Below are 22,091 nucleotides of genomic sequence, written 5' to 3' on the forward strand. Positions count from 1 at the left end.
GAGGGCATTAGTAGCATCCCGCTTCTGTGACTGGGAAAGCTGCGACTTGGATGTGTAAATGCTTTGCCCAAAGTAAATTCCAGGCCAAGTTCAAGGACTCAAAGTCCTGTGCTTGCTTCACGATGTCTTGTAAAAAGAGGAGAGGGTAGGGAAAGCTGGGCCAGAGGGGTTTTTTTTTTCTTTTGCTTTCTTGTCTCCTTAATCATGACAGCATAAATGAGTGGCATAATTTGCATTCTTGGTCTTACTGCATTCAATAAGTCATGATTGAGCAGTCATTTTGTATAAAGTACTACTAATAGTCAAGATGTGGTTCTTGCTCTCAGTAGTTAAGACCAGACATAAATAAAGGAGGCAGAGACTGTAAGCTGGGCCTATGCCAGGAATTACATGAGGTGCTGATGGAATAGGAGCTGTGGGCGCTGGGGCAGTTGGCTATTCAAGGTTTCCGTGGAAGATGAGGCTTGACCGCATGCTTGAGGGACGCACTGCGTAGCCGAAGACCCCTCCCATGCGTTCTTGCACTGGCAGCTGTCTAGAGCTGGCTTCAGACACTTTCCACTCAGATGCCCACAGCCACAGAGGGGAGGTCTGCCACTCCCTGTTCACCCTGCAGCCTGGCCCTGCCCAGGCCATTCCTTCTGTGTTCTCCTCCCTTCTCCACTCCTGGGTCACCCGATGCTTCCTGTCCTCCACATGACACCACATATGTGTCCTCCCCCCTCTCCTTCCCCTGTCAGAGAGTAGGGTAATATTGTACCTGTGTCCCTCCAGTGACACTGATTTCTTCATAGTCTGATGCAGAGGGCTGCTACTGAAGTAGCTAAGAGCACCAACTCTGGAGCCGCACAGACCACTCTGTGGCTTTCCAGACTGGGGGTGAATTACCTGAGTTTGGAAAGCAAGACTCACTAGGATTTTAGGGAGAGTACTTTAGAACACGAAATGAGGCCAGGTGTGGTGGCTCATGCCTGTAATTTCAGCACTTTGGGAGGCTGGGGTGGGTGGATCACCTGAGGTCAGGAGTTGGAGACCAGCCTGGCCAACACGGTGAAACCCCATCTCTACTAAAAATAGAAAAATCAGCTGGGTGTGTATGCCTATAATTCCAGCTACTTGGGAGGCTGAGGCATGAGAATCATTTGAACCCAGGAGGTGGAGGTTGCAGTGAACTGAGATCACACCACTGTATTCCAGCCTGGGCAACAGAGCGAGACTCTGTCTCAAAACAAAAACAAAAACAAAAAAGAACACGAAATGAAATGAAATGGAGTTTCATGGAAAATATCTCTTTAAGGCCCTCACATTGCATTCTTCCTTCCTCACCAAGAGAGTTGTCGCGAGGATTAAATGAAGTAAGGTATGTGAGATGCTCAGTACACTACCGGACATGCGACTGTTCTAAGGAGATCTATGACTAGTTATGTGTATGTCGGCGTTGTAGTATACTCAGTATTTATGCACAAGCCTACATGTCCTCTACCACACTGTAGATTCCCTGTGAGTGGAATCCTTGGGTAATGAATTTTTGTGTCTTCTATAGAGAACAGCAGAATCTCTAACATTTTAGGGATTCAGTACTGTAAATATTCACTGAATGAATGAAGAAGTACAAATGAAAAACATAAGTATGAATAGTTGGTGAAGACAGCACACTTTAAGTCATGTCAACAGTACGAAGCACAAAAATGAGGGGGCAGGAGAGGGAGGGAGGAGCCAGAGGCTATCTGGCCCAATCCCCACTCGCTACAAGAGACTTCTCGATGGCATCATATAGTTCTCTTTTGTTATTGAGTTCTAATCTAATTCCACTCTAATTTAATTATACTGAGTGGTTTTGATCTTTTTTTTTTTTGAGACTTTCTTGCCTACTTTTGGACTGAGTTTTTTTCTGATTTTTCCATTTCTTCCCCCTGTGTGTTTGGATTCTATAACATCCATACAAGCAGGCATGAACACCTCTTTGAGCCACTAAGCGATGAGCCCCTGATCATCTACCTGTGATTCCTGAGGCATCTGTTGCAAGGATGGATAGCCACAGTCGCAAAGAATTGTTTTCTCTTTTAAGCCCAAAGTTGCCATTATTTTAACCACAAAGCATTGGTGTAGTTCATCCATTCATTTATCAAATGACTTACGGTGTCTGCTAATTGCCAGGTACTGTGCTAGGTGCTAGAGATAAAAAGGTTACCAAGCCAGAAATATTGTTACGATGCAAAACGTGGCCCAAACCTCCTATCTCTGACCCCAGCCAAGCTGCTCTATTGGTGCATGATGGGAGGCAAGAGAATCATACTGACCAGGAGTCCAGGGATCTGGGATCTAGTCCTGGCTCTGCCACTTGTGGCCCTGGGTGAGTCACATCACCTGTTCGAGGCTCAGTTTTCTCATCTGTAAAATGGGCCCCATCTATCTTTCAGGGTTGTTGTGAGGATCATAAAATGAGACAGTAAATGTGATAGTGATTCTAAACTCTAAAGCTCTCAAAGTTTTTATTCACAACTTAATTGTACATTTAAAAATAACTAAAAGAGTATAACACAAGGGATAAATGCTTGAGGGAATGGATTTTTAAAAAGTTTTTATTCATATGGCATACTTAAAAAGACTTCTTTTTTCTTTCTTTCTTTCTTTTTTTTTTTTTTGAGACAGAGTCTCGCTCTGTCACCCAGGCTGGAGTGCAAGGTGTGATCTCGGCTCACTGCAACCCCCGCCTCCTGGGTTCAAGCGATTCTCCTGCCTCAGCCTCCTGAGTAGCTGGGATTACAGGTGCACGCCACCACGCCCAGCTAATTTTTGAATTTTTAGTAAAGATGGGATTTCACCATATTGATCATGCTGGTCTTGAACTCCTGACCTTGTGATTCGCCCGCCTCGGCCTCCCAAAGTGCTGGGATTACAGGTGTGAGCTACCGAGCCCAGCCCTAAAAGACTTCTTTATAAGGAGCCATATTGCTTTGGGGAGACTGAAGGCTGCTGAGGGCCTCAGGGCAGGGTTGATGTGCACCTGCCAGCACGCCACCTTAACATCTTCATGGAACCTTAACACTTTCTTAAAAGTGCTCCACCTCCTTTTTTTTGACCCTTAAAGAAGAGACCAACTATTAGTACTGTGTGGCAACTGTGCCTGTCCTCTCACATGGCCAGGGGACTGGGTGACACATTACCCAGAAAGGTACACTTCTGTGCTGGTGGCCACTCCAACACACTTCCTTTGTTTGGCTGGAGCTGGTCCACTTGACAAGGGGTCAGGAAGATGAAGCTGAATCCAACCCCCTACACTGCCAGGTGGGTACCCGCTGCCCTCCCCACCTTGCTATGGACCATTTCTGATCTGGCTTCTGGACACAGACCATTTCACATTCTTCTACCTACGTGGAGGTGAAACTCCCTTAGTTTTAGGCAATTCCTCATTTACTTAATTTCATTATATACTCCCTAATGGGCAACAAGGAGATTGGATGTGTGAGATTTATTCGAGAAAGGGCAAAACTGAGGGCAGCAAATGTGTAAGCCTTGTGAGTCCTTTCTCCTCGCAAAGACAACACTCGTCTGGCTGGTGAAGCCAAGAGCACAGCCACATGGCTGCTTCTCATCCTGGCACCCCCAGCCCCAGCACAGCACCCCACAGAGCATGCTGGATGCGTTCAGTAAATATTTGTGAAATAAATGAATAAATCAATGGCAGTTGTTTGGATTTCAATATAAATGGATCTTGGGCCTGAGATACTGCCAGATGGGCAGACAGGTTACAGTCTGGTGATGCATCTCCAAGGCTATAAAAATGTAGCCGTTGTTGGAGTCGCAGGCTGACATTTCAGATGATTATATGCACAATTTAACCACATGGCTATCTGTGCCCTCCAAGTGCCATCGCTTCAACAACTGTTTTCATGTTGGCTTTTTTGCTCGTTCCTCTCTCTTTTTTTTTAAGTCAAGCATAATTTTTTGCAGCCTCTCGTATTTCTAGCTGAACGTGATTTATTCATATAAAATTATGTTCCATTTTTATAAAACCCAAGTTACTGCAAATGATGCTTGAGGTTTCACAGAAAATATTAATTCCTGATCTGCTGCTATAAAGCATGGCTGCTCGCTGAGAGCAGCGCTGTCGCTCTGAGACAGATGGAAGCAGTCCAAGGGTATGATTAACTTCTTAGTCCTGGCAATTGCCTAGTGCTCCTCTTGCCCTAGATTTCAAGATTGACCTCCAGCTTCTCTGCAGACGCACAGTTGCTCAGCTTGATAAATCACATGAATCCCTTTTTTGATCAGAGTTATCTACTATTTACTACTCACGAAGGGAAGTTAATCGTATTCAAGGCACTTCATATGCTGCACACATATCCTTCCTTCTTCCTAACAGCACTTTGCATATTTTCCACATTGGCGGTGATGTGGCATCTTTCGCAGTGCAGAGGGTCCACACCAAAGATCCACCTTTATCCTGTTTGTCCCTCTTCTTTGTCTCTACTAACCAGCATCAAATACACCCACTCACAAGAAGAAAAAACACGAGAGGCACACAATAAGCAGTGAATAAGTGAGACGAATTGTGTCCCTTTGCAAACTGAGATTTTCTTGTAATTGGCTTCTTTACTTTGTCAAGAACTTTGCTGGGCCGAGTGTGGTGGCTCACACCTGTAATCCCAGCACTTTGGGAGGCCAAGGCAGGCAGATCACTTGAGCCGAGGAGTTCGAGACCTGCCTGGGCAACATGGTGAAGCCCCCCCTCTACGAAAAGTCCAAAGATTAGCCAGGCATGGTGGCTACCATGGCACTGGGCAGGGCACGGGGAGAGCTGAGATGGCTTGAGCCTGGGAAGTCGAGGCTGCAGTGGGCTGTGATCACACCACTGCACTCCAGCCTGGGTGACAGAGTGAGACCCTGTCTCAAAAAACAAACAAACAAACAAAACCAGAAAAGAAAAAAGAATTTTGCCATCTCTTCTTGCCCTGTTTGTCTGCTTTTTTCATTTCTGGGGGACATAAATGGGCCTCTGGTAGGCCAGTTGACTCTCAGTGGTATAAAATAGATAAAAAAATTCTACTGTCCAGAGTAGAAAAGAACAGACAACGCACCACCCCACTCTCACACACCCCTTCCTGTCACTGCTGGGCGAGAGGCGCAAGCGAGTGGGGCTGAAGCCCAAACTCCCCTTCTGCTTGCCATGGTGATCCAGTTTCAACCTGGAGTACATTTTGCCTATTTGGGGTCAACCATAAATTAAGTCCATTGGTCAGGCAAAACCAAGCAAGGGAAAAGGTTTTTTGGGGATGATCACAGTTGATTTTTAAAATTTACGTAACGGAAATATCACAGTTTTAATTTATCAAGATGGTATATTGATTACAGAAGATTCTCTGAACTTTAAAGCATACAGTCTAAACTGTCAGATATTGGATTTGTGCTGAAATGCCAATTTAGAAAATAAATCAGGCGACTGGAGAAATGGAGACAAGACTGACTTTCCAAAGACATCTGGACATTCTCTAACCTCCAACAACCCAGAGGGATGAGACTTCTACCCACTCCTTAGGAAGGGAAAGGGAAACACACCCCTTTCTTTTTCTTATAACTGGTCTCAACAGGTCAGATCTCAAGGCTTTGAAGTTGGGCTTCCTTATAGGGAAACAGATAACAAAAACTGGCTTCCTACAGTGTAAACTCATGTCCTTCCACCAACCCCAAGTCAATGAAATCCTGTTTCATCATCGATTTGTATATCTTGGAACAAAATAGCTCCGGCCTTGTCTAAATGTCCTTGTGTTCACTGGACACTCAAGGTTGAGGCTCAGTGGAAGTGAAATGAGCCCACGGATGAGCAAACTTACAGGACACTGAGGTTCTGAAGGAGGATAAGACCCAGAGTGTGTCACAGACATGCTCCTCCATGAGGAACCAGTGTGCATGGCCAGAGCCAGTACGGGCTTTTCTGTCCCGTCCCAGAATTATAGAACTCAGGAAGCACCTTTTGAGGTCTAAAAAGTGCTTCTCCCTCAAGAACAAAGATGAAGGCATGAGCTAATCATTATGAAATTTTATATAAAGAGGTGATAACAGGCTGAAAGCAAAAAGTTTAGGAAACCAGGATGGTTTGTGTAAATGAATGTATAATAGGTTAATACCAGGCTCCAAGTAGCCAGAGATATTGGGCCTAGAACCCCACTTTGGGATATTCAGGACCTCAATTCCTTTCCCACCCTGAGGTTCCTCTGGCAGACAGAACATTAGGCAAGTCATACAGTGGTCTGACTTGAGGCACTCGGGTCATTTTTCTAGAAAATATTGGTTTATTCAAAAGAATAAGTAATGTGAGAGAAAATGACATCTGTCACTTGATAAGTTATTCTCTACTTAAAAACTAGAAAATATGAATGCAATTAATTCAGCAGGTGTTTTAAAATCATTATTTTGAAGAAGGGTTTCAATTTCCATCTTGAAATGGTTACAAATGCTTATCACTTATGGGGATTACGTCTGTGGCCCTGAATTAGTAGAGAATAGACAATAGAAAAAGAATGGCTGTTATTGAAAAGTCAAAAAACAACAGATGCTGGAGAGCCTGTGGAGAAAAACGAATGCTTGTACACTGTTGGTGGGAGTGTAAATTAGTTCAATCATTGTGGAAGACATTGTGGTGATTCCTCAAAGACCTAGAGGCAGAAATACCATTTGATCCAGCAATCCCATTAATGGGTATATACCGAAATGAATACAAATCATTCTATTATAAAGACACATGCATGTGTACGTTCACTGCAGCACTGTTCACAGTAGCAAAGACATGGAATCAACCCAAATGCCCATTAACGATAGACTGGGTAAAGAAAATATGGTACACATATGCCATGAAATACTATACAGCCATAAAAAGGAACAAGATCACATCCTTTGCAGAGACATGGATGGAGCCATTATCCTCAGCAAACTAATGCAGGAGCAGAAAAACAAACACCACATGTTTTCACTTGTAAGTGGGAGCTGAATGATGAGACCCATGAGGGGGAAACACACACTGGGGCCTGCCGGTGAGGTGTCAGGGGAGGGATAACATCAAGAAGAACAGCTAATAGATGCTGGGCTTAATACCTAGGTGATGGGTTGATGGGTGCAGCAAACCACCATTGCACATGTTTACCCATGTAACAAACCTGCATATCCTGCACATGTGCCCCTGAACTTAAAATACAAATTGAAGGAAAAAAAAGAAAGAAAGAAAAAAGAAAAAGCACAGAGAAGGTAGCTTTACATAACTGCATTGCTAGAATAGCAAAGTCAGCTCGTCACTTTGAAATGACCAATTCTGAATAGAAAAAGTGCTACAGTAAAGTAAGGGAAATGCCCTATTACATTTGAGGATAAAGAAATTTGTAAGAAGAGTGGTGACAATGAAAACCTCTGTTTTTGGGTGGGGAATGGGCTTGACAAGGGATTTTTTGTGAAAATATCAGAAAAAACTTAAAGTAAATGGCATTGTTCATCATTAAAATCCATGGACATTTTCTCTTTAGGACAAAGTCGTATATGTTTTGGGAAGAAATCTTCGAATGTATCAGTTCTAGTTTCTGATGAATTGTCTTTGTATTTGTGACCATGTCTTCAAAATAAATCTTTATTTTCCTAAAATAGGTTTTGATTCATTCTACTAAAGGTCATAATGACCTTTTTTTTTTGTATTTATATGTGTAGCTTTACTAAAATATAATTTACATTCCATAAAGTTCACCCATTTAAAGCATATAATTCAGTGGTCTGGTATACTTACAAGGTTGTGCAACCATCACCATAATCTATTTTTACAACATCATCATCTCCAAAAGAAATCTTTTACTCGTTAACAATGACAAAGTTCTGTAAACTTTGAGGGTTTTCCCTTGCGTCTCAGTGCATTTTGTTGAAGGAATTGCTTACTTAAGAAGAAAAGTCAAAGACAGAAAAGAAATATGTATAGGAAAGAAATGACTATGTTATATTCTAAATGTGTTTTGATCTAGACTCTTTCCTCCTCCTACTGACACATTCAGAAGCAGAGCAGTCATCAGCTTTTGTGAAAATCCCAAAAGCAATTCCAGAAGATCATGTGCCAGCCACTCAGGACACGCAGGCTTGTGTGGTTGTCATGGGGAAGGTTTTGTAATTGAAATAAAAATACTCATGCTCAGTCTGCCACCACACAGAAAATGCTTTTCACTCATGCACACCAGATAATTTGCCTAAGTGACAGGTTTTACTTTGGAGGAAGCACCGAGCTAAGCTGGTTTACACAGTCAATGATGGCTCATTCCATGAAAAAGGAACTGGGAAGGAAGGCAGGGTGGTGAAGGTTAGCTAGACAATGTGGAGGTGGCTGCCAGCCAGTCAGCCAAGGGCACAGCTCCTCCTGCTGCTTCTAATGCTGTGGAGACACACAGGGATTTCATCTTTACCTCCTGACAGTTCCTCAAAACACGCATACACACGCACGCACACACACACTCTCTCTCTCCAATCTTAGTAAGTGAAAAAACAAAAACCAAAACCAACTAAACCAAACCAAGGGTCTGGTCTATTCTAGAAAGTGACTTTACATACCCACATTCAACTATCTGTCTACAGCCTTTCAGACAAAGCAGGATATAAAATACAGCCTGTGTGTGTTTCTTGATGAGGTTTACACATCTCATTCAGTAACACGCGCCAGGAGAAAGACGCCAAAGCAAGGAGTAAAACGTCAAGCACGTGGGACCGTGAGTTGTTGGGTTATGTGCATAAAATATTTCAAGAGAGAGAATCTTATCAAAAGATAGATAGCTCCCGGTGAAATGATATGGAAAAAGTCTGAAGAAAACATCTCAAAATAAATGAAGTATTTATTGCTGAAAAATGAGCTTAGATCTCAGCCAATTCCAAAGTTCAGAATTTACCGCACCATTCAGGCCTTTCTCTCTAAGTTTCTTGTCTCTTGTTTCACTGCACAACAAGGGATTCTTCATACTTGCTATGAAATACAACAAGGCGATTTTTGCAGTGATAAACTCCACACATGCATGACAAATCCAAGCATGCAAAATGTTTAACATCCCAGTTCACAGATACTTTAGGGACAAAATCCGATTATGAATTATATGCCACAATAAATAGGGCTCAATGTTTCATAAAGCAATTTATAGTTCATAAAAATGACAAAATGTACCTGTCAGACAGAGCGCGGAGAGCCGTTCTCTGAGCTGCCTGCTGGAAGAAAGAAAGGGCAGAGATGTTTATTTAATATTCTGACTTTTGAATTACGTGCTCAATGAACACTTAAAAAAAAGACCCCTGCATTACACACATTTTTGCCATGTGGCCAAATTTTAAACGACTAGCAACGAAGTAGAGAGCACTACTGTAAAATGTGAAGTGTGTGTGATGAAATGAACCTTCACGGACAGTTAACTAAAGCCCGGCAATGCACACCTGCAACTAGGGGATGAGTTTGTCGGGGGGCAAAGGACTGTACCCAGGTAAGCTTGGACAGGCCTCTGGAAATTGGCAAAGACCAGAGCTACTTCTCTGAAATCACTTTCCCATTGCTTTATTGTCCTTTCCTATAAGAAAACAAAAAGGTCTGTTTTGGTTTCTTTGTAGCTTCTTTCCCAATGAAGGTGTAATTTTTCACTCAGATTTCAGATTGAAAGTTTCCACAGTTGGAATATGGAATGCCACTAGAAATCTCAAGGGATTATTGATTTGTTTTAGGCATAGTTAATGATATTATGACAATGGTTTTTAAAATTCACATTGAAATGTTAATGGATACAATTATCTGCTGTTGGGATTTGCTTTAAGATAATGTAGTGGGAGGGCTGGGTGCGGTGGCTGACGCCTGTAATCCCAGCACTTTGGGAGGCTGAGGCAGGTGGATCACCTGAGGTCAGGAGTTCAAGACCAGCCTGGCCAACATGGTGAAATCCTGTCTCTACTAAAAATACAAAAATTAGCTGGGTGTGGTGGCATGCGCCTGTAGTCCCAGTGACTCAGGAGGCTGAGGCAAGAGAATCGCTTAAACCAGAAGGCAGAGGTTGCAGTGAGCCAAGATCATGCCACTGCACTCCAGCCTGGGCAACAAGAGTAAAACTCCATCTCAAAAATAAATAAATAAATAAAATAAAAAAATTTAAAAAATACAGTGGGAGAAGGGCAGAGTGGGTGGGCACATACATAAGACAAGATGGCCTTGGGTTGAGAACTGCTGACGTTAGGCGATGAGCACAGGGCAGGTTCTTATATTATTCTGGCCATTTCCCTACATGAAATGAACAAAACTTTCATTTTGTATTGAAAATGTATTGATTTGTTTTTTGTTTTTTTATTCTACTAAAATTAGTGTGTGTGTGTGTGTGTGTGTGTGCGTGCGTGTGCTGAAATTTCCCATAATAAAAAACTAAAAGAAAAAATCATAAAAAAGGCTCTATTTTGGCTGGGCATGGTGGCTCACGCCTGTAATCCCAGCACTTTGGGAGGCCCAGGCAGGTGGATCACCTGAGGTCAGGAGTTCGAGACCAGCCTGACCAACAGGGAGAAACCCCGTCTCTACTAAAAATACAAAATTAGATGGGCATGGTGGCGCATGCCTGTAATCCCAGCTACTCGGGAGGCCAAGGCAGGAGAATTGCTTGAACTTGGGGGGGCGGAGGTTGCAGTGAGCTGAGATCGTGCTCCAGCCTGGGCAACAACAGCAAAAGTCTGTCTCAAAAAAAAAAAAAAAAAAAAAGGGCTCCATTTCTCCATCAGATTCTCCCAAGTTTTGTACTTGCTTTCCTTTTCTCTGGTATTCTATTTTTCACCCATTTGCCTTCTATCTCTGGGCCCAATGAGGCCAAGGAAGGCAGATGGCACACGATGCTCTCTGTCTCAGAAGTCATGATTGGGAGGTCAGCAGACCAGGCCTACTCAGCATGCACGGGGAAACAAGGACTGTGCAATGGTACTTTCCTCTTTGCATGATACACAGGTCATGTTTACTGTTTTTTTTTTTTTTTTCCTGAGACAGAGTCTCTCTTTGTCACCCAGGCTGGAGTGTAGTGGTGTGATTTCAGCTCACTGCAACCTCTGCCTCCCAGGTTCAAGCGATTCTCCTGTCTCAGCCTCCCAAGTAGCTGAGATTACAGGTGTATGCCACCACACCCAGCTAATTTTTGTATTTTTAGTAGAGACAGGGTCTCATCATGTTGGCCAAGCTGGTCTCGAACTCCTGACCTCAAATGATCCACCCACCTCTGCCCCTGAAAGTGTTGGGATTACAGGTGTGAGCCACCACGCCTGGCCTATGTTTACTGTTGACCAAGGACCTCACAATACTTCTCATGCTGATCCCCCATCACATTTAGATATCAGGAAAAATAGAATCTTCAGGTTAGAAAAAAATGACACCTCAGAACCATTTTCTCTGTTACGGAAATAAAATACATCCTTGGTGACAGTTCCACATCTTGGGACGATAACAAGTAGAAGCAGTTATCGTCCCAGAAAAGCTCCTTCCTAAGGTAGGAGCTGGATGACCTCGGTACACTTTTAGAATAACATGGACATGAAAGATTAAGGCAGGGCAGTGTCAGGAAGGTGCAGGGATGGGCGGCCGCTCCTCAAATGGCGCCTGGAACCGTGAGCAGGTGTCAGTACATATCTGCTGAGTAAATGTTAGAGGGATGAATCAGTCAGGGAAGCCTTCCCTCTGAAATCTGAGCATAATTTTAAAGACAAGAAGGGATGTGATCAGGAGAGAGGAGGCATTGATAGCACTGGGCTAGACGGCACAGCAGGGGCCTGTCCCAGCCTCTGGCAGCAGCTCTCAACCGGGGCACCCATGACTCCCAAACCCTGGGTGTCTGGAATTGATGAGGGTGTTTCTGTGCATTACATTCACGAGGGGGATCAATAATGGCAGTAGTGTCTGGGGCCAGGGATACTAAAGCCCTTCAAAGAGCAGGAAGGTCCCTTGTATAATGAAGAATTGTCCCCTTAAAATGACAAAGGGTGCCTGCAGAGAAACACTGCGGCAGAGTAGGAATGAAAGGAGAGCAGCAAGAAGGGCTGTAGGGAACATGAGCTCTAGGGCCTGGCAAAGATAAGAGGAATTGAGACAACCTCCATAAGTAATGCAGCAACACTGAATTAGGAAAACCATCTAGTGTGTGGAGCCGGGGTTGGAGAGTCTGACATTCTGGGACAGGTTTTGCCATGCATTTGCTATGGACCTTGCGTCTGGCCTTCAACCTCCGGCTTAGTTTCCAAACCACCCTTTCCTTCTCTGAATAGGGTGCTGAAAGAGACAGTCAGTCTGTGTCCAGGCTACTATGGACAATCCAAGGGGTTACTGTCCCCTCCTCATTCCCTAGATTCTGAATGAAGACCCCATGTCCTGGTATTCCATTGTCATAGGATTACCACAACAGATAAAAGAATACAGATCTACCGATCTTCTTGATAAGGAGAGCTGAGGGAGCAGCGAGAGGCAGGGGAAGAGGACCGGAGCCTGAGGAGCCCACGCAGACACCTCCAGGGATGGGTGCTTCCCTCTCCCCTCAGTCCTTCTCCTGTGCTCTTCCAGGGAGCCAGCCCAGAGCATGCTGATAAAACGCACCCAGCGGGCAACAGGTGGCATCACTGCTGGCAGGTTTGTCTCCTGGAGAGTTTCCCTCTCACTCAGCAAGATGGCTTTCGCTTTAGGCCGCGATACTTGAACTTAATTTAACTCCCTACTCCTGACTGTTTGGCTGAATATACAAGAAGTATTTTTGAACTGCCCCAAAGAAAGGTGGAATGTATTATCAGTATTGTCTCTTAACATCATCTCAGCAGGAGCCATGAGAGACTGGCTCTTCCTGGAGTAACAGAAATCGTAAAAGGTGTGACTAAAAGTTCAATAGAAACCCTCAACGTGGCATCTGAATTTCCCCCTAGCCATGGAAATAGACCAAGGCTGTCAATATTTTAAAACGCTATTGACTCTTTTCTCTCCCACCTCCAAACAATTCCTGCTGACTTCTGTGATACCGAAACAGTGCTTGTTGATGGGCAGCTGGTCAGAAAATGATTTAAAAAGCAAAAAGAAAACAAACAAACAAAAAGCAAGAGACACTGCTGTCTGGCCGCCAATGGAGTGCCTAGGAATTGAGGCATCCCAGTGGCGGCACCTGTTGGCAACGCCACAGGACTGACGTTAGCCCCGTCTTCTAATACAAGCTGAGTTGGAAGCTTAGAGCAAGGGCTGCTTTCCTTTAGCAGACTGGTGTGATGCTGGGAACAAAAGGTCCTTCTGGGCCGAGAGACAGGGCACCCTACCAGGCACTAAGCAGTGTTCTCCGGTGATTCTTCACTCTTCCAATCTGTCACATGATGTATCCTACCACGCATGCAACAGCATGGTACTTAGCACCATCAATTGCCTGCACTGCTTTTTTTTTTTTTTTTTTGAGATGTTGTTTCACTCTTGTTGCCCAGGCTGGAGTGCAGTGATGCGGTCTCAGCTTACTGCAACCTCTGCCTCTCTGGTTCAAGCGATTCTCCTGCTTCAACCTCCAGAGTAGCTGGGATTACAGGCATGCGCCACCACACCCAGCTAATTTTTTTGTATTTAGTAGAGACGGGGTTTCACCGTGTTAGTCAGGCTGGTCTCGAATTCCTGACCTCAAGTGATCTGCCTGCCTCAGCCTCCCAAAGTGCTGGGGTTACAGGTGTGCGCCACTGCGCCTGGCCTGCTCTGCTATTTTTTAATGACTAATTTTCATTGTGCTATTTAATTTGCAGTTACTCTACATCATTAAAAATTTTACAAAAACTCATCATCTATTATGAAAGAAGAGGAGTATATGTCAGATGTTTTAAATAATTTGAGGAAAAAACCCTTCATGGCATTATATTAATTGCATGTCATATACCAGAGCAAAGACCACCAAGATGTTTTTACTGACTCCTCTCTTTAAAAAAACCTTCAGCTTTCGCACACTATTTTATTTTACTATTGGAAAATAATAAAACGAATAAATATTGGAATTAAATGGCAAAGAAAAAATTAGGTGACTCATGATTGAAACTTGAAAAAGTACTCATAGTAAACTAGATGAATTGCCCAATTTCATTCCTTCAAGAGTTATACATTACAGCAACTATATTTTTCTCTTCCTAAATCTCACATCATCTCTTCCTTGCAACTTGCCTTTTATTCAGTTCTCAGCAAAATAGGTTGAGAGGGTTAAGAGAACACGTCACTGATCTTTCCTGAGTTCATTATTCATTACGAATGATTCTAAACTCCAGTCTATGAGACAAAACATGTTCTTTTTTTTCTGCCAGAAATTGCCATTTTCAGGTTCTCCTCAAGAGATGACATATTTTCTCTGTCTTTATTATAGCAAGCTTGTTGCTTGGGAACACAATCAGTAGATATTCAGGTTTCAATGTATGCTAAATGAATTACAAGTCACATTCTGTTATTGAAGGGAAATCAAAGAGGAAATTAAATGCCCTTATTGTAATTGGGTCAAGCACTGAACAAGCTCATGGATCCTGGAGTGGGGAGGAAAACAAAGGGAGAGGCTGAAATTCAGAGGGCTCTCAGAATGATCTCATTTCTTACTTGATAGAAACAGAACTTACGCCTGGAGAGGTTTGTAATTCAGTCTGAAGTACCTACTATGTGCAAGCACTGGACTTGGCTTAGGTGGCAGTCACAACAAACAAAGCCCTTGCCATATTGTGCTTAGTGTCTAGAGGTGGGGCAGACATGAAAAGCTACACACACACACACACACAGCAGTCTACATTCCAAGGGGCATGGCTGAAGAGGACAGGGTGCTCTGAAACCAACTAATGAAGGAAACCTTGTTTGGAATGAGTGTCAAGGAAGGCTTATAAGTAAGAAATAACAAAGCTGAGGCTTAAAGGATAAAGAAAAATGATCAGATCAGAGAAATGGGGGTGGGTGGCGAGGGGAGTGCTCTAGGCAGGGAAGCTCTAGTTTGGGAGCAAAGGCCAGGAGCTGGCCTAGATACTGGCTCAGCTGAAGAACTACAAGATGTCACTGTGCTGCAGTTTGGCAAGTGGTAGGGACAGGAGCAGAGCAAGATGAGGCCAATCCCAAGGGTTTTAGACATCAAGTGAAGTATGTTAGGTATTAACCACAGGACAATAGAAAGTCATCGAAGGGTTTACATTAGGGGAAGCTGGGTGAAGCATGCATGGGGCTTGCTTATATGTTCTTTGCACTTCCTGTGAATCTATTATATAATTAAAAAAATAGTACGGAGTGAGGCAATAAGATTTTTCAAACATCTTGCTGGCTTCTGCATGATGAATGGAATTGGGTAGGAAGGGACAAAGTTTGAGGTTATTGCAGTGATGTGGGCAAGAGAAGAGCATGGTAGTAGTGAAGATGGAGAGAGCTTGTGTTACATTGTGAAGGTCTGACTGAGGGAACAGGTGACTGATTGGATGTGGCAGGCCAGGGAGAGGCATCAGGCGTGAGGTCCAGGTTTCTGGCTTGGGCACCTGGTATGGATGGAGATCCACTTGTTAAGTGGATTAAACTGGGGGCATAAGAGCAGGGGGCAAAGGTAGAATTGAGTGTTGGGTGTGTGAAGTTAAAGTCGCCTACAAGATGTTTCAGTGGAGACTCTGAGTAGTTAGCTGGATACATGAGACTGAAGTTATTAAATGCCAATTCAGTAAGAAACATCAATAACAGTCATTAAAAATGGATTGAGGTTTCTGGATCTATATTTTGCTACTGTTCTAAGAGAAAAAGATTTAGGTTTCAACTGGTTGGGATATATCTTTGTGTTTTCATTATGGATGTCAGTAACCTCCATTTTTGCTATCAACAGTATCAGATTTATTCTGCTGACAATAAAAGAGGTATCTCTGCACAGGGATTTTAATCAGCTTGTTGCACCTGTGATAGGACATTGTATCCATATTCAAATACTTGAATAAACGCCCTTGCAGCCAATCTTAGTTTGTGTTTTGCTGTTATTGAAGCACACTGTAAAATTTAGACCCAATCACATATTTTTATAGTAGTTCTATTTGTAAAGCCTTACATTTTTGCTGTTCTTTTTCAAGTTGAGACTTGTACTTATTAATTTATTTCACGGTTTAATTTCCTTCCACATCTATAAGCAATTTTATGTTTCATTATCTGAACTTTTATGCCACTGTTTTTCACTTCAGTCCTACTTAATGGGTCTCTTAACTTTTTATGCTGTGGGCTTCCATTTAGTATTTTTCAACCCGTTTAGCAATATCTGCAAGACAAAGGAAAAATTCTTACTCCTCTCTATTTTTTCCTCAGCAATAATGAGTCTTTTGCATTTTCGGATTCCTAGAAATAAATGCTGCCTAGGAAGCATTTTGTTTGGTCAACTTTGACCTCATCCCATTCTCTATAGGGGTCAGGCAGTCAGGGATGATAATATAATTTATCATCCAAATAAGAACAAATTTGAGAGAGAAAGGGGATGCTAACCAGACTGGAGTCAGAGACAAAATGAGAAAACCTGGCTGTTCTGGGCACATGGGGCTGCACAGTCGCTCTAATGAGGACTGCTCTGTGCAAATATGACTTGCTGCTTATAAACCCTGTTAAATAAGATCATGATAAGAAGGCAGACCTCAGGGCCTGAGGAGCATGCCAGTAACTAAAGCACAGAGCTGAACGGGGTCAGCAGAGGACGAATCCTTCCAGTTCCTAATGTTGAGTCCAACCGATGCTTGTATGATTTTCTGGCTCTCTGTCTATCGGCTCCTCCCTCTGTTCACAGCAGACACTCTGAGGTCTAGCTCACCCTTTGTGTTAAGTGTTAACTCTTTTGTAAAAATTCTCAAGCTCCTCTCCATGCACTCCTAGTCTGTAACATGAGGTAGCCCTGGATTCTAGTCATTTTTGGGGAGTATGCCGTCTGCCTCATGACAATTTTAGTTTTGCCTTCCCAAGTTCCTTACCAGAACATTGATGGCAGAGATCCTAGCTCATTTTCCCTCCACCTAAAAGAGCTCTCTCTCAACCCATAACACTTACAAGATGTGAGCAGGTAACCTCGGGGATGACAAATACTACTATTTGCCACGATCTCCAATCTAAGAGGTTTGTGGAAATACATTTTTTTCATATCTGTGTATTATTTCCCTATTTGCTTTATTTAAATACTTGGACACATTTTCCTCTTTGAAAAATATTTGACTATCTTTTGCTTCCCCACATTACTTAGGTTTGTTTATGTCTACTAGAAATTTGATAGACAATAAAAAACATTTATTGAGCACCTAGTATATCCTGAGAAAAATGCTGATTAGGGTTGACCATACCAGATGAAGTTTGCACAGGCAACATTATCTCATAAGGTGGATCCTGTTATCAACAGAGTGATCTGGGGGCCTTACGTGAGGCCAGATTGTCAGGGACGGCTCTAATTTGGCAAGTCAAATCTGAGAGGACTGAGAGAGGCATACTTATTTTTTTGAGCATTTCTAGGACATTTCACTCCCTAGAGATAAACCCACGTGTGACATCCACTTCCTGGTTCTCCTTGCTCCAAAGCACGTGGCTCTTCTAGGCTCTGGAGGCTTTTGCCATCACAAATGAAAACGAAGGCAGATGCTATCAGTCAGAAGCAAGAAGAGAAAGGTGTGAGGACAATGTGAGAGGGTGCCGCAGGGACTGTCCCTGTCCAGGTAAAGGCTCTATGGAGGGCACAGAAGATACATGGCACCCTGCAGGGCAGGACATTCTGAACACCATGAAAGCAACATTATAGGTGAGAAGGATGCCTGGAGGAGGGCTGTGGGACACATGGCTGGTGTGGGGGTGGTAAGAGGTCACTCTGAAGTGGGAGGATGATGGCAAGAAGACCATGTCCATGTGTGAGGTTATTAGTGTTCACCATGATGTGGGGTGGGTGATATCTAGCCCTAAGCCAGATTCTCGGGGCAACTCAGCCTCAGCCTCCTGAGTAGCTGGGATTACAGATGCCTGTTACCATGCCTGGCTAATTTTTGTAGTTGTTTTTTAGTAGAGATGGGGTTTCACCACGTTGGCCAGGCTTGTTTTCATAATTTTACACTAACATTTATTTATATTCATAGAAAATATTTTATATTAATCTACTTTAATATTTTTGTCCAGTGCATTTAAGATATTGAAACAGAGGTCCAGGAAGATTAGCTTGCCTGTGGTCTCAGAGCCAGTAAGTAAAGGAACCAGGCCAGTGAGGGCTCCACAGAGCAGCCCCATTCTGTCTTGGCCTCACCATGGACTCCTGTGGCTGGAGGTTGAAAGCAAAGGGGACTAGGTGAATTTTGAATTGTGGCAGTTTCAGTGAGAAGAGGACTGCTGGGACACTGGGTGGATGCTAACAGACACTGGGGGAAACCTTTATCTGGGGATGCCAGTGAAGGGGAATAATAGGAGTCACCTCTTAGACAAGTGTTGGCAAAGGAGATGGGAGGATTTCAGGTTTCTGAGACTAACTTCTCTTCTCAAGAGGGTTATATCCTTATTGTTGATCTTGGCCCTTGTCAAAATCTTCTGGGGAAGAATTCTTTTTACCTCCAGGGCTCACCATGACAGAACTATGTAAAGGAAGTAGCTGTCTGGGTTAGGTCTGGGTAGGAGCGAACATCGCTGAAGATTCGCCTGGCAGAGCGGGCAAACCTACTGGTGCTGTTGGATGCTGGTGGAAGATCCAAGCTCAGCTGCCTGTTCTCAGAATCAGGTGGCTGAAACATGGTTCCTGGGACTGAGTTTTGGCAAGGCAACTGTGCCTTCTGGGTGTGCACACATGCATACATGTGCCTGTCTAGCTACAATCTCAAAGTGACAGCAAACAAACAAGAGTAGCCATCAGACCCAACGCTGGCTGAGCTGCTAGGAGATACAATGCAGGTAGTATATGCATTTAAACTTCTGGTTCTTAGGAATGGAAGTTTAAATGTGGAGTGCAGATGGTGACGCTGGTCAAAGTGAGGAAGTGATTTATCTTCTGGACAGCTGCCTTGGCTTCCAGATCTCACTAGAATGGGCAGGTCTTTTCTAGAGGTCTGTGACATACAATTTTAGGGGAAAAAATAGAAAGTAAATCACCACTAATAAGTGCTAAGTTCGAAAAGTGCCAGTTGACTTGTCTTTCCAGATAGTTCCAGCCTTGGTGGAATTTAATGCAGAAGAGATGACATGTCAGAGTGACTGGAGCATGAGGCGATCGTATGCACACAATGAAGCTTTGCATAAGGGTGATACTGACATAGCTCCTTATCACAGCCTAGACTATTTAGGTTCTGCTTGGACAATGGATCAAGTTTCCTAGCACAAAAAGACCTGTGTGCGCAGAAACTGCTGCTTCGTGGTCCAATCCCTCCACCAGATGAAAGCACTAAGTACTGCAGGTTCCATCATGATTTTGTGGCCTGCTCATCTGGGCTTTGGTCATTCACATGTTCCTGGAACTCATCTCACAGGGCAATTTCAATGCAGGCCAGACCTTGAGCAAGGCCAAGATGGCGATGTCCATTAATGGCTTTCATCTTTGGCTCAGCAGGTGGATACTGGGATTGGTCATTTCCTATTTTGTTGAGTTTGCCAAATACATTCTGGACCTTTAAAAAGTCCTTATGCTATCGCAATATGATGCTTTGGTAGAGTCCTGTCCATTTTCCACTGGCCTTGGCAGGTGGTTGAGTAATAAGAAAGCAACTAGCGCCTAAATTGTGAAATACAAATGTTACTTTGTTTTTGTAGAAAGACCAGATGAAAATAACACAAAATGTTTTGGTATTTTTGTTAAAAATGCAATCTGGGCTTGAAGAACTTAAATCTAAGTCTGGCTTTATTTTTCATTTAAACCTTTTTTACTTAGGCAAAATAGCAATATTTGAAGGTAAAAACAGGTTTGTAATGATTAGGAAAGATTCTCCTAATTTCTTAATTGCACTTTGCAAACCAATTATACAAGAGAAAGCTGAACCAGTTCTGAATGTGTTATTATTGTTATCAGGATTTTTACCTCTCAAGTGAACAGTGCTTTACGATTTATATGTGAAAGTGCTTTCGCATGCAATGTATAATAATCACACAGTCTTCTCTGAAATGCCTTGAACTTTAAGAACAAATCCAGGTTGAAAGAAGAGGTACTCAGAGAAATAATGTGAATCAGATCTCTCCAGAGAATCAGATCTCTCTACTGGAATCCTTGCGTGCAGGGTTTTCTAGCGTGCAGATGACCATGTCTGGGGGCCTAACATTCTAGCCACTATCTGGTCTGCTTCTTAAACATGGTCTCGTTTTAATTAACACAACCTTTTGGCTGCAGATCTGGTGGGGATGGAATTGGGAAGTGCCAAGGGACCTTGAATGATCACACACGATTTTTCTCCATGTAGAAACAACAGGCTAAGAGAGTCTCCTGAGAAAAGCTGGGCTTGTGAGATAACCAGCCCTACCCGGAGAAGCTTTGGAAAAAGAAAAACAAAAACTCAACTTTACAACTGTATATATGGACTAAACACCTGAGGAACTGTCGGTAAATCCTTTACTATATGACACTGCCCATGCCTGGAAATGAGGGATAGCGTATACTCCAAGGAACAACATCTCTTGCAGGGTTTCACTTCCTAAAAAGCTACTGAAGAAAAAAACCATTGAAGTCATGGGACAAAGGGCTATTCCTCTGAGTTAAATAAGAATGTCCCCTGGAGGGAGAATTCCACTTCTTCTGCCAACCAGCAACCCTGCTGGCAGCTGTGTTTGAGAAAAGTGTGCCTATCAACTAATGATGCCTAACCCCTCTCCTGGCTCCTGAATGGAGAGTCTGTGTTGGTGGTATTGATACCCACCATTAACAAAAACTTCGCTTACTTTAAAAAATGTAGATCCTTTTATGAATTCTTCATCATAACAAAGGCAATGGTTTCCCATTTTTGTCTTAATTGTATGTTTGCCCAAATTTGATGGATCATGTTTTGGTTTTTATATAATTTTCTTTTTCCAGATTTCCATTTAGGGTCCTCAGGCTGAAATTAGGCATATCCCATGGCCCAGGCTGGTTGGACACAACTAAATCTACATAAATCTCCATTGAGTCTCCGAGGAGATTCGATGAGAAAATATTTTAGGAAACAGCGTTGTGAGTCTCTGTGCTCAGTGATATTTAAGTTGGCTGACCATTTCAATTTTGGAAATTATAGTCCATTAACATGAAAAAAAGGCAATTACATGTTTGTATATTTCTACCTATGCTTGTGCTTTTTGCAAATGTTTATAAAGAGTGGCATGATAAAATAAAATAATTTTGTGTTTGCTTCCGGTGACAGTAAAATTTTATTTATAAAATACAATTACTGGCCAGGCTCGCTGGCTTATGCCTATAATACTAACACTTTGGAAGGCCAAGGCGGGGGATCACCTGAGGTCAGAAGTTTGAGACCATCCTGGCCAACGCGGTGAAACCCCGTCTCTACTAAAAATGCAAAAAATAGCTGGGCATGGTGGCACACACCCGTAGTCCCAACTACTCAGGAGGCTGAGGCAGGAGAATCGCTTGAACCCGGGAGGCGGAGGTTGCAGCGGGCCAAGATCGCACCACTGAACTTCAGCCTGGCGACAGAACAAGACTCTGTCTCAAAAAAAAAAAAAAAAGCAATTACTTAACTAAAACTTTAGGATGGTTAAACAAACAAACCAACCCTTCTGCTGAACGTTTGAGTTTCACTGATTATGACGGGAGGTTCAAATATATGATTACTTCATATACGGATGTGAAAAAGGTCTGATAGGCAGTTTTCAATTAGAGTTATTGTTCTGTTTCCATATTAATAGAAACCAATTAGTTATTATGAACAGATTGGGTATTTAGCTCAGGTACAACATAAAATGCAACACTAAAAAGAAAAACGAACATACAGTATTCTTTTTTTCTATGTTGCTATGAGGTTTAATATATTTAATATATACTTTTTGTATGGTCCATTGGGGCAAGGGATTTCCTGGCATTGAAAATTTACTTAAAATATCTGTGGTTATCATAATGAATATTACTAATGTGTAATTCATTAAGACCAACAAGCCAGCATCTTACATG

At 42.9% G+C, this 22,091-nt stretch overlaps 1 protein-coding gene across 10 annotated transcripts in view; it reads right to left on the bottom strand.

The window, feature by feature from the left end:
- Positions 1–22,091, bottom strand: part of AFF3 (ALF transcription elongation factor 3) — a 569,022-nt gene that overhangs the window by 95,773 nt on the left and 451,158 nt on the right. For 7 of the 10 annotated variants that reach the window (XM_063695620.1, XM_063695617.1, XM_055378440.2 and 4 more), the window contains one exon: positions 9,176–9,216. In XM_063695620.1, the coding sequence (XP_063551690.1) occupies positions 9,176–9,216 (41 nt within the window). The remainder of the gene's footprint in view (positions 1–9,175; positions 9,217–22,091) is intronic. The other 3 variants (XM_063695621.1, XM_055378442.2, XM_063695618.1) reach the window with 1 other exon arrangement.

This window comes from Gorilla gorilla, chromosome 12, assembly GCF_029281585.2.
Source record: "Gorilla gorilla gorilla isolate KB3781 chromosome 12, NHGRI_mGorGor1-v2.1_pri, whole genome shotgun sequence".
Lineage (NCBI taxonomy): Eukaryota > Metazoa > Chordata > Mammalia > Primates > Hominidae > Gorilla > Gorilla gorilla.